This window comes from Chelon labrosus (genome assembly GCF_963514085.1).
Source record: "Chelon labrosus genome assembly, chromosome: 21".
Classification (NCBI taxonomy): Eukaryota; Metazoa; Chordata; class Actinopteri; order Mugiliformes; family Mugilidae; genus Chelon; species Chelon labrosus.
This window is the reverse complement of record NC_140354.1, coordinates 7,551,074-7,563,658: the sequence shown is the minus strand read 5'-3', so window position 1 is coordinate 7,563,658 and position 12,585 is coordinate 7,551,074. Positions and strand designations below refer to the sequence as shown.

General features: G+C 38.9%; 1 protein-coding gene across 1 annotated transcript; it reads right to left on the bottom strand.

The window, feature by feature from the left end:
- Nucleotides 1–1,536: 1,536 nt before the first annotated feature.
- xab2 (XPA binding protein 2) lies at nt 1,537–8,647 on the bottom strand. Its single transcript, XM_084570890.1, has 19 exons — nt 8,494–8,647; nt 7,997–8,145; nt 7,645–7,768; nt 7,356–7,553; nt 6,909–7,043; nt 6,647–6,811; nt 6,407–6,551; nt 6,174–6,325; nt 5,942–6,061; nt 5,703–5,834; nt 5,353–5,484; nt 5,089–5,202; nt 4,501–4,663; nt 4,193–4,383; nt 3,469–3,591; nt 3,181–3,352; nt 2,874–3,000; nt 2,684–2,793; nt 1,537–2,562 (listed from the first exon to the last, which is right to left on the bottom strand). The coding sequence occupies exons 1-19, from the start codon at nt 8,527–8,529 to the stop codon at nt 2,501–2,503; spliced, it is 2,550 nt and encodes an 849-aa protein (XP_084427016.1). The 5' UTR covers nt 8,530–8,647; the 3' UTR covers nt 1,537–2,500.
- Between the last annotated feature and the right edge of the window lie 3,938 nt (nt 8,648–12,585).

Below are 12,585 nucleotides of genomic sequence, written 5' to 3'. Positions count from 1 at the left end.
GGGGGCGGGACCTCCCTGTGAACGCAGACAGCAGGTAGGGTGGTGTCACCTCTGCTACAGGTGCATATGCCGGAGCACAGGTGAGCGCCTGGGGGGCAACTTTTGGATGGGGAAGCCAAACAACTAAAATATTTCCAGCATTGGAGTTTGCGTACTAAAAATGGCATTTTATTCATTATTGTAAATATATATAATATAAAATATTCTAAATATAAGCCGTACTCTTCTTAGTATACTATCTGTTACATTTACTGTATAATGCATAATATTTTGTGAGTCTAACTTGAAGTGGTCAGATCACAGTGGAATGATAATTATTATATCTCACTGAAGTGTAGTTTACAAGAAGTATGAGCAACGTAAACTGGAAAACCTCAAAAACAACAGTAAAAAATAAAATAAATAAATAAAAATTGTATACACTTTACTTTCCACCTCCGAGGCTAACATTAGCCTTAGCTTTTGTTTGCTATACCCTGATGTAGACATTTTTATTTTTGTACATCTGTCATATTATTTACACTTCTTTCTTTCAAAAGTCAACACAGATTTCAAACACATTTAAAAACTTTCTATTATTGTCTTGGATTGCGAAAATTCAAGAAAAATAAATAGCTTACGGACCGGGTCAAGTGAATGGTTCCACAAACTTCCACCATGCGGATGATCTTCACCATTAATTTCTTTCAGCTGGAGCACAACAAATTTTAAAAATAGATCCTGTCATACAAGATTACGCCTAGCTCTGTGCACAGGCTATGTAAATCAGGCATGTTTATTGCAACTATATTTGTTCTCTTCAATTTGTTATCAACTTTCTGACTAAATGCAGGACATGATAGTTACCAAGGAGGAATTTGATTAGAGCAGAACAATTCATATCACTCCTGGCTAAATAATCACAGTATAGATCAGCAGCAATATAATACACTCGCAGATTAGGGCCATGTTTATTTTACTTATTTTAAAGCAAGCTGCAATATAAAAAAAAACTTTATGAGAGGAACACATTAAACATACTAGTAAGGAGGAAATTAAATCTAGAAAATAGTTTGCCTCTAATATTATTGTGACTCAAGACTTTCCAGTTGTTTTTGAAGTTGTGTTGTGCTGCTGCAGCACCATCCACAATGGAAAACAAATCTCAAGAGTGCCTCATCACATGATGTACAAAGTTCCAAGAGCTCCTCAAGCGCCCCACTGTAGTAACTTTGTAAGAGGATTACCTCTCAGCTATTTTAATCTAATTATGAAAGAAACAATAATTCCTAGTCAGTACCTTTTTTTTCAAGGCCCCAGACATTTTAATTCTTGTGATGGGGTGGCCCCAATTAACAACACAAGGCTTTACGGCTCTTCCACCAGACTGAAGTAGATCTACAATGTGTTTAATCATAACAGAAAATTCTCCAAACGTTATGTTTAGCATACATTGTCAAGAGAACAATTTTAATGGTTTTAATGTGTTGACTCATGTCTGAATAAAGGCTTTTTTGCAAATCTATACCATAAACATAATGACTTCAATGCTTAGCACCCGTTTCTATTGCATTTATTTCAAAATAAACCAAGAAAAGTGTCCAGTCAGATGACAGTCACTGTTTTATACTAGTATAAATGAATTGTCATTTCAACTGCACTGCTAAGAAACCGAAAGAAAGTTTCCGACTAGCTCGTCACAGCCAAAACTGCGTGCAGAATTCCCAACCATTGTTTTGGTATTCAGTGTGGCCAAAATATACCCAAAACTACAACCTAAATAATGATCAACGCACCAAGTAATCTTTTTAAAAAACAACACAGGATTTTAACATTTGTAGACTGTAAAGCAGGTACATGCACAACTAGAGCATGAATCTAACATTTGGATAGTGACATTTCTCTACAAGTTATGAAACCTTTTTTAAAAATCCCGGGCTTTGCAAGACTCCCACCTACTTGTGATCCAAAAGCCAACAATTCAAAGTTTGAAAGCTCAGCTCCATTTACAAATAAATGTTGAAGAAAATATGCTCCTCCCCTGTGTTTTCTAGGGCAGAGCTTCCAGTCCGAGCAGGATCTCTAAATAAAGAAGGGTCTGTATTAGGGCTACAAAAGTATTTTTACTCTTAAATCTCTTACAAAATGTTGTTTGGAAATAAAGTCATACTCCACAAGGCTTCAGTTACAGTTATCAGACAACTAAACGTTATTGTATTTCATAACAGACAGATAAAACTGCTCAATTGCACCATTATCTCGAGTCTCATATTTGAGAAAGACTGACACCATGTGGCCAAAACTAACAATTGTCTTTGTATACAGGACTACAAAAATCCACAAAGAAAATACAGAGGTGTCTTCAGTACTGCCATTCTGGCTGTTTTTCACTTGTCACATACTGTTAACATAAAGCAGACACAACTGGACATTTAAACAAACGTAGAAATGGAGTTACTGGTGTCCACTGAATGATTACAAGAAATATCAAAAGTCTGTAAGATTCAGTGAGAGTTATTTCTCAGTCGTCTTTAAGCCCTCCAAAGACAGCTGTGGGGACACTCTTCTGTTCAAGTTGCACCTCTGTGAATGTCAAGAGGACAGGACAATTAATATATGCATTTTCATGAATAAAGCATATCCACATGAATGTTTAATCAAACGCTTTTTAAAAAAAATTGATTTTAATGTGCCTGTCACTCACCATCTGGACCTTGGTCTTCATCTTCATCCTCATCGTCATCATCAATGTTAATCTCATCAGGATTGGCTTGTTTGGAGAGCTCAGCCAACTCACTGCGAGAAGTGTCACTCCTAAATAAGTAGAGGACAAAAATAAGGCTTACGTGTCTCAGTCCAGTTTACTTTACACCCATAATAGACAAACAACATACCTGACAAACAGAATCTTCTCTTTGGGCTTGGGTTTGTCCTGCTCGGCTTCAGCAGCAAGCTGTTGTGCTTTCTGCTCCAACATCTTCATGTCATCAATTCCCATCTGGCCAGGAGCAAGATCTGACACTGGAAACAAGAAGAAAAAAAAAACAATAGGACAAATGCAGAAACATCAGTTGAAATATATTATTACATGAATTCCTGTGGAGTCTAGAGACTTCAATAATGTCCCCTTATCGCCCACAGGCCATTTATGGTGCTAGAGCAAAATAGAGGACACTGTTAAGTTGTTTCAAGCTGTCTCACCAGTTCCTGTAGAGCTCGTTGTGGCCTTCATCATCTGAGAGGACATAAAGTTGACCTGGGTGTTGTATGTAGCCTGGACACTGCGTTTGATCCTCAGCATCTCTCTAATGGTGTCCTCATTTCCATGGCGGATCTCAAATTCTTTCCAGGTCTGCCAGAAAGTAGCCGTCACCTGGAAGATGGGTGTTCAGAAATATATCGAGAGGCGTTGTGAAACATGTCCACACCTTTGACAGAAAAGTGACATTTCATTGTGAAAGATGTGACGGAGGACGTGGTTTCTCTCACCCTTGGGTCACAGATCTGGGAGCAGTAGGAGTAGATCGCTCTGCCCCGATCAATCTCACCCAGTTTACTCTCCATGTCAGCAAATCGTAGACACATGTCTCTTGCATGCTCATCAGGAAGGACCTGGAGAGACACCAATAGTAGCACACAGATCTCAGACATATCTCCACTGAGTACAATAACTGAATATAACTAGGAATGCAAAGTATTCTTGTGGGATGACGGCAAGTTGTAGTGCAACTTCAGTTCAGTAGCATTACTTAGTACATGAATTTTTCTGTAATTTACATACAACAAAAAAATATATGCTTCATTGTAATGAGATAATGGTTTACATATGAAAATAAACTATTGCAAATTATTTTTAAAGCCTAAAATACTGGTGTTGAATTTGCAAAATAAACTTGTCAAGCACAAATCAAAACTACATTTAAGTATTTAAAGGTTTGCACTTGCAAGGCTAAGATTGATTATCATAGCAATATCAGACACAACAAACAGATAATTATTGGTTACTTTGAAATTCCATTTCCGTGCAACTCTAACTACAAACAACAGGTTGTAATAAACATTATTACTAATATAAAAATAAATCAAATTGGGCTAGTCTCGTATGAAATCCTGCAAAAGATATAGAACAGTTTCATAACAGATCCTCTGTAGGAAAAGGAAATCTGTAGAAAACACATATTTTTCAAGAGCAAAAGTGCCAAGAAAATGTTACCTCAATAGCTTTCTGGTAAATTGCTCTGGTATATGTGACTCCATAAATTTCCGCTGCTCTCTTGATGTAGATGTTGAACATGTGATGTCTCTCGTCGGTTTCTACTGCTTGCGTCGCTCTTTCATAGACAGCCATGGCGTGCCGCGCCAATCCATACTCCTCCTCCAGTTTAGCATACAGCAAATAAATAGCTGCAAAAAAAAAAAGACATTTTGATTTAGAGTTTTTCATGAATGAAATAAATGAATAACACACTGGAATATGCATATTGCATAAGCTGTAAAGGCAATTCAAATAAATATATTTACTCTTGGCAAACTTTGCAGGGCAGCCATCCAGGGCTTGCTCAAATAAATCCCTGGCTCGCTCCAGCTTCTTGCCCCCATAGCGGTCAATGAACTTGGTGAGGTACGTGTTCCAGATGTCATAAACGTTTGGCCACCTGAAGAGAGCGATACCGCGCTCATAAGCCTAAAAAGATATCAACACAGACATTAAAGATAAAGGTGCTTAGACGTCATCAGCCGCCAACATCATCTGCCAACTTTTGTTCATACTAATTTTTTAAGTTATTCATTAATCAGTTCCACAGGGAAGGTTACATAGGTCTAAAGTGTCACCAGTAACCAAGCGTAGCCTGCTTTCTGAATATGAATGGCATATGTTGCACATGTTGGCTGTCAATAAATTAAAAGTTGTCAAGTCATAATAGTTTCTCATCTCTTAATTATGAAATGCATTTACATTAATAATTTTGTAAAATGTAATTTGAATAAAAATAATATCGGCCAATAGGCCAAAACTTCTGATTTAAGTACCCTTAAAAAAATAATTATTTGAAAACATGCTACAAAGAGTAATATATTTTGAAATGGTGGTTAGTTTCATGTTATTACCTTAAAGCTTTCCTCAAAATAGTTGTGCTCTTCAAGGAACATGGCATAATTGATGATGATCTGTGGAGTGGCGATGCGGAGATCAATAATGCGGTCATACACCGCTTTCGTAGACTGAGGAGAGAAGGACGAGAATGGAGGAAGAATTAAACGTCAAGAAAAACAATAACCTGATGATTTTATCTACCGCGTGATTTATACATACTGCATATCTTTAACTTATATAACATACAACTACAAATCTTAGACATATAGAGAACATACCTGGAACGTGCCAAGACTTTCCTCCAAGTCTGCCAGCATGGACCAGACCTTCAAGGACTTGTACACTCTGTTTTGTACCGGCTCAGAGGCATCAAAGTACTCTGCCTTCTTGGATGGGATGGCTGTAGCTTTCTGTATTAAAATAATCAAAATAAAGACAAGAATAGTTTGATACACAAGTGTACAGAGTAAACGGTTTGTACCATTTAAGAAGATGCAACCACTGACATTTTGCACTTGCTGAAAACTGCAGACTTACAAATATTGCTACACAATGCCACTCATTTCCTAAACATCTAGTTTACGTGCATGTGTTATAATGCCTGCAGATGTGAGTACATGTGAGTTACCCTCAGTATGCGTAGAGCCTGTTCGTAGTTCTCGTGGCGAAGCTCCATCTCTCCATATTCACACCACACTGCAGCAAGATCATCTACCTGCTTGTAGTTCACCTTGGTAGCCTTCTCAAAGATTGTTCTTGCCTGAGGTACAGTCAGTAAACATGTAATGCATATTTAAGAAGAGAAATAAATAAAATCTTTCAGAATTTCAGAAAGTTTACAGCTGTGAAAACACCTCAGTGACTTACATCATCCAGTTGCTCATTTTCCTCATAGAACTTGGCAAAGGAAACCCAGAGAGAGTGAGGCTTCCCCGTGGCCTTCAATGGATCCACAGTCTGCACTGCCTCCGTATACGTGTTGATGATCTGCAGAGAACGTGGAGCACATGGACTGATTGTTAATACTCAACATAAAGGATTTGTTATGTGTGTGCACTGTTGCTTAGCAAAAATATGCAGGAAAAGACCTAACGCTGACCTGCCGTGGAGTTCCCTCGTACAGTTTTACCCGCTTGTGCCATTCATGAACATTATGGGGGTTCTGTCTCAACAGCACACTATTCAGCAGGAGGGGCCGTCGAGCTATCAGCTGCTCAAAGCGGGCCAGTCTAAGCTCCATATCTATGTCGTCTGGGTGGAAAAGGACACAAGGTAAGGCATGCATGACAAAACATGTTAAAAAACGTGTTATCAGTATTAATGAATCCAAACCTTCTTCATCCTGCCCCATCTCTGCAGTGGTCTCCATCTTGGCAGCGATCATGCTCTCCTCAAACTGGGCGTAACTATCAAACACTTGTGTGAAATCCCTCACTGTCACCACTGTAAGAATGGCCTCCTCATACACATCACGTGCCTGAGAAAACAAAGACAAGTAAAGAGCCCGAGTTAGTCAAACATCTTTCAGTCAGTTAAGTGCTTGATGTATAAAAACTGATCAGAGGAACACACTTTCTCAAAGTGACCACTCCTGATGTAATAGTCAGCTAAGGAGCACCAGAGTTTTCCAAGTTGGTCTGTGAAGCGGGTGAGGCCTCCTCGGATGATGGCTCCCACATTCAAAGAGGTGACCTTATCAGGATTCTGGGAGATCAGGTCGCAAAGCTCATGCCACAGCTGTACAAGAAATAAATGTAGAAGAGGGATTTAAACATTTTTCCAATCAGCTTAAAAGACAAGGACACTGTGAGGTACTTAATGTGAGAAATCTTACTTGATAGTTCGACTTGCCCTCTTTAGATACAAAGCTTTCATCATTGACAATAGCTGCTAGTCGCACAGCTGCTTCATCCAAGCGGCCAACAGACCGTAGGTAGTCTATGTATTCCTCTGCATTCTCTGGAGAGAGCTACATGGTATAAAGAGTAGAAAATACATTTTGAGAACATATTCACTTACATTTCCACAGCATAAATTATTAACAGCTTTCTTTTTGAATAATCCTATTATACCAAATGACAAAGCCTTTAGATCATAAATGAAAGATACTTAAGTCAAAAGGAGCAGATGCAGCAGCCTTTAATTTGGCAAGAACCTTAACTTAAGGCATACATTCAGATTTATATCAAACTATAACATCGATGAAAGTGTCTAAATACCATAAGCTTTGAAATAAGTACCCTAAACGATAGCTCTCGTTATTGACCTGGGTTGTGCTCACCTTAAGGTACCTGCGGTACACCCGGATGGCCGTCTCAGGCAGGGGCAGGTTACGGACAAAGCGGAGATACAGAGGCCAGATGCGAGGGTGCTGAGTGACAGGGAGAGCTCGGAGCGCGCGGTCGAATGTTCGCCGACTTCTCGTGATCTTGCATTGAGACACGAGGAACTGGCAGTAATCGAGCCATATCCTGGGCATCTAGTTTAAGGAAAGGCAGGTGGTTAGTTTAAAGCACACCTCCCGCAGACAACAATCCCATGTTATTTCTATTTAGCGTCATAGGTATTACCTTATGCATGAACACCAGTGCCCTTTCGTGGCAATTATTGACCTCTTCGAAGGCTGGTTCAGTGATACATTTTCCTTTAACTTGTTTCCGTCTCTCTCTCAGGTAATTGTACCATAACTTGTAGCTGTAAAAAGGAGACAATGTTGTTAAGAGGAGTTAGGCTGTGAATAAAATAGCTGTTATACAAGATCTTGATAAGTCCATCTTACCACTATCTCTTGTTTGTATGTACTTTTATTTTAACAACGTACAACAGTGCTAGTAACATTTTAACAACAGAGAATGCATCTGCAGGTATATGCTTATTACTAAAATGACAATGCTTTCTTTACAACGTAACCTTGTTGTTTACCTTCCAGGCAGTTCCTTCAGAGCCCGCTCATAGATCATGTTGAGGGTGGTTTTGGCTCCATTCTGTTTGAATTCAATATAACGCATCCAGCACTTGACTGAATACGGATTCCTGATAATCTCCTCTTCATAAGGCAGATCATCGTCCTCCTAACAGAGAGGACAGCCAGACATCACAGGGGTTAACACTTCAAGATAACTTCTGGAGGGGTTCCGTTAAGCTAAAGCTAACATTGTAGCGCGACAACCTGTAACGGTGATTTTTTCCCCAGTGCTTATCTATAATGACTAAATTGACAACAAACATGTGCTCATAATGTCAATATTTTAAACACAAATATATTTTATTAGACGTCTCTCCGAGTCAAAGTATAGTAACAATAACTTCAACAACGTTCAGGCTACGCAAGCTCCCCAAGCTAGCAATTCAGCTAAAGTTAACTTAGCTAGCGACAACAAACAAATATAGAAAACGATATGTAATGTGGTGTGACTTACAAACTTAACATCCGTTTTTCCGTTTAACGAATGCATTTCTTCCCCTGAGAGAAAGACTGTTCTCGGGAAAACGTAATGTCAACTTCAGCAAGCTAACACTAGCTAGCTTCACGACTCAAAGCCCAAAGCGTGTAGTCGCCAGTGAAACTTCCGGTAGGGGTACGCTTACGCGCAGTCGTCAAAAACTACAACACGGAAAGCGTTTGTAGTTCTTCTTCTTTTCGGCAGTTTCGACGCTACGACGGTATTACTGCCCTCTGCGGGATTAAATTAGTTACTACCGCGCATCACATACTCCTGTATATACAGTTTCGCTTAGTTTTTCCGCCCTTTGAATTTTCTACATTTCTATACATCAGTCCTAAAAGTAGACAAAGAACAAACAAACAAGTGGCACATTTCACTTGCATCATGCACAAGCTGTAAAACAGTTTTTACAATTAGATGGATTCCTATCGTGGCCAAAAAAAGATTTAATGGAAAACACCTAGGTCTGTCAGGAATGTTTTTCTTTCTGTGTATTACTTGAGTCTTTCTATATATATAATCAAGGTTTCTCAGCTTTTTAAAAAAATGATTTCTGCATCATTTTCTAAACACATCATTTGATGTTTGTGTTGCTGAGGCTTGCGTTCTGATTTCTTCTGGAAACGTTTTCCATCTGTGATCAGCGGTCTTTGTTTGTGCCAGGATGTCACACAAGATGAGGTAATAGTCTGAATCTGTAACTCCGCTCACAGATTACAGGCACGGAAAAAAAAAAGTCTTCTTTATCGTCCTTGATTCGTGTCAATTCGTGACATGTGCGCTGTGCTATTTAAGTCAGGCAAACTACATGCATGTGTCTAATCACATGTGTGTCCTTCAGCAGAAAACATTATGTTTACACATTAATATGTGAGAGATGTGAAATCACATGTCTGCACAGAACACTGACATGTGTGCATGATTATTCATTCATTACACTGGCTCCTTCTTACATATTTTCATACAATTATGTTTTTATCAAAGATTCTTATGTAATTCTTCTATAGAGCCTCATAATGCTTTAATCTATTATCTTACATTTTACATAACTCCCTTGAATGTATTTTTATGCAGCTATTATTATTTACATATTTTTACATAACTCTGCTTAGTTTTTCGTGAGTAATTAATTGATTAAGATTTCATGCTGCAGTGACACAATTATATTCTCTTTGAAGGTTTAATTAAATACGCATGTTAAGTCGTCCTCATGTTGGTGAAATAAAATGATGACGTAAAATTCACTATTTCATCTTTATACTTGGGTTCAGATAACAACCTAAAAGGGGGTCAGAAAACTTGTGAATAACAATCCAGACTTCGCTCAAAAACACTGAAAGAAAGTGTTTGTTCCGTTGCTTTAGGTCTCCATCTCTGAAACTCGTTTGTATTCCCCTCCTGTCGTCCTGTTTGTTGTCCGGGACGCTGTGGCCTCTTTGGGTGTCCCTGTCCCTGCGTGGTCGGACTGGTGAGCAGGCCTCTCAGGGCCGTTGTCATTCCCCGGCCTCCCTGTGCCGGACACAGCCAGACTCCTTATCATGGGTCAGACTTTCCAGCTCATTCATTTTCCTCTTTTAGCTTCCTATACCTTTGTGTGAGACTTCACACGGTCATGATAAACTACAATTTTTCTACAGCAGGTCAGGTTTGAGGGCCTTCACACACCATCTTCATCTTCATCTCATGTGGAAAAGTTTATTAGCATTATCATCTAGAAGGAATAAACTGTTGACCAACTGAACTGCACGATTGAGGAAAGGATAGTTCTTTAAGATGGTTTGGAGCTTTTCCTTGCTTCCTAACCTCTCAGCAAACAGTAGGTTTTCCTATTTACCAGCCGGCTGTGGGTTGTAGACATTGCGGTGTGTTCATGTGCAACTTGCTGGTGTAGATACAGGCGACGTGACATGAACACTGTTGGCCTTCTCTGCCAGAGGTTCTTTGATGCCAATTCGGTGTGTCCGTACTTTTAAGATAAGATAATCCTTTAATTTATCCCACAGTGCGATAAACAGATTCTAAAGGTGTGAGATCTGCTGGGATAATAGTATATTCCATGTGCCGGGTGGTCTGTTGCACAGAATTAAATGAAAAGTCATCCATGGAAAAGATCACGCACCAGCAAGGCCTAACTTCAACCAATCAGAGCAACAAACCATCCATAAGAGAGCACCAAAGACGAAACAAATGAGAATATCAGCAAGCAGTCAGTGTAGCTAGCTATGTAGTTAGCATGTCAGTCACACCGACTGTTCTGCAGATCGATAACTGAACTTCTTTTCCGAACACAACACAGATTATTAAAAATATAAAAATATTTTGGTCACGTAGTGTATTTACCTGATTTGCAACACTACCAATACTATAAAACGCAACATTCAGAACGTTTAGGCTCTTTAAATAATGTGACTGCAGTAAAAAAAAGCTAGCATCTTAAAAGATATTTGGTGAACACATCCACTGTAATGAATGTAGATTAGTGAGCTAAATGCTACACTAACATCAGTACGCTAACAATCTCCGTGCACAGTGACGATGCTAACACGCTAATGTTTTTTCCCCACCTCGGTTTAGCGTATCAGCATGCTAACATTTGACAACTAGCTCAAAGCACAGGTGAGAAAGTAAATGTTGACATTCTGACCTGATAAAACGTTTAGCGATCAATAGTTTAGTTAAGGCACAGGATTTAAAAAAGTAAAAATAAAAATCCTCAGGTTAGCATGAACGTTTGCACAAGATTTCCCGAAAATCCAATAGTTTTTCACTCAAACCCACAGATCTCAACCACATTATGTGCCGAGAGGACAAGTCATCACCAAAATCAGTAGGATTCATCCCCTGGGGATCATGCATGTCAGTACAAAATATAAAAGTAAATAAATGCAAAAGTCTGGTGTGGCCAAAAACAGACCGGATAGCTATTCGAAATTTCAAAAGGTTTTTCTCTGATAAAACTGTACTGATACTCATGTTTAAAAATAACTGACTTAATGGACTAATACATGATTAAGTGGAACATTAATCACAGTTCATTATATTATAATACTGACCATATATATATTTATTTGGGGGGATTTTAGTTACAGATTGTACCAGATGGTAGTAGCAAAGTCCATTAGTTCAGTTCTGTTCCTGTCCAAAATAATCTACCAGTAAAATCAAACCTCCTGTCAGAACATCTTCAGCCCTTTTTGCCAGAGATGTAAATTGATGTAAATTCGCTCCCTGTGTTGTTTAGGTGCTAAGGGAGCATCCGCTGTATTTAATGAGGCCATTATGTTTCTGCATGAATTAGTGCCTGCAGCTGTAGAGCAGCAGGACCAAGATAAAAGGCTGAATTATTCCTGACAGTGAGAATAATGGCAGTATTTTTCTTGCCTCATAAATCCAGTGTAACTAAATTTCACTTACAGAGACGGATTAGCTGTTTGTTTACCGAGGCTTGAACTGCTACAGCTCCCGCAGAGTGGTGGTCAGTCCACTAATCAAGTAGATGAATAAACAGATTTCTAAGTTTGTGGTTCTTCTGAAGTTGGCTGGAGGAAATGTCAAAGCCGGCCTTGGCAAACATGCATGTTGGCAGTCTCAAATGGCACAAAGAGAGTAAGAGAGAGTTGCTTTGTGGGACATTTCACTATAAATCTTCTAGTTTGAAGCCACAAAAATCTGCATTTGGCCTGCTGGTTTTTACCGGGAAGAACAAGACATCACAAAACACAAAACAAAACTGATCAAAACTGATTATTTATCACCTGCTGAGTGGAGTTGGTTTTCTGCCAGCATCCAAGCTCAGTGCTGGAGATTAATTTGTGCAAATAATTACATTTTTTTATACCTGATGAAGACTAGTAATGTTATGAATTGACCAGTCTTCGTCAAACTTTCTTTTTTTCCTACCTTCGTAAAAACCAAAAACACAAGGGCTGAATTGGAAGGACTAATGTGAAAAAGTCTCATCAATCATACATTTTATTTTCTTTTGGTTCTTCTATCCAGATGTTAAGCTGTTCTTCCATTGCTGACAGGTGAACCTGAAGTTAGAAAGAGAAAAGAGAGAGAGAA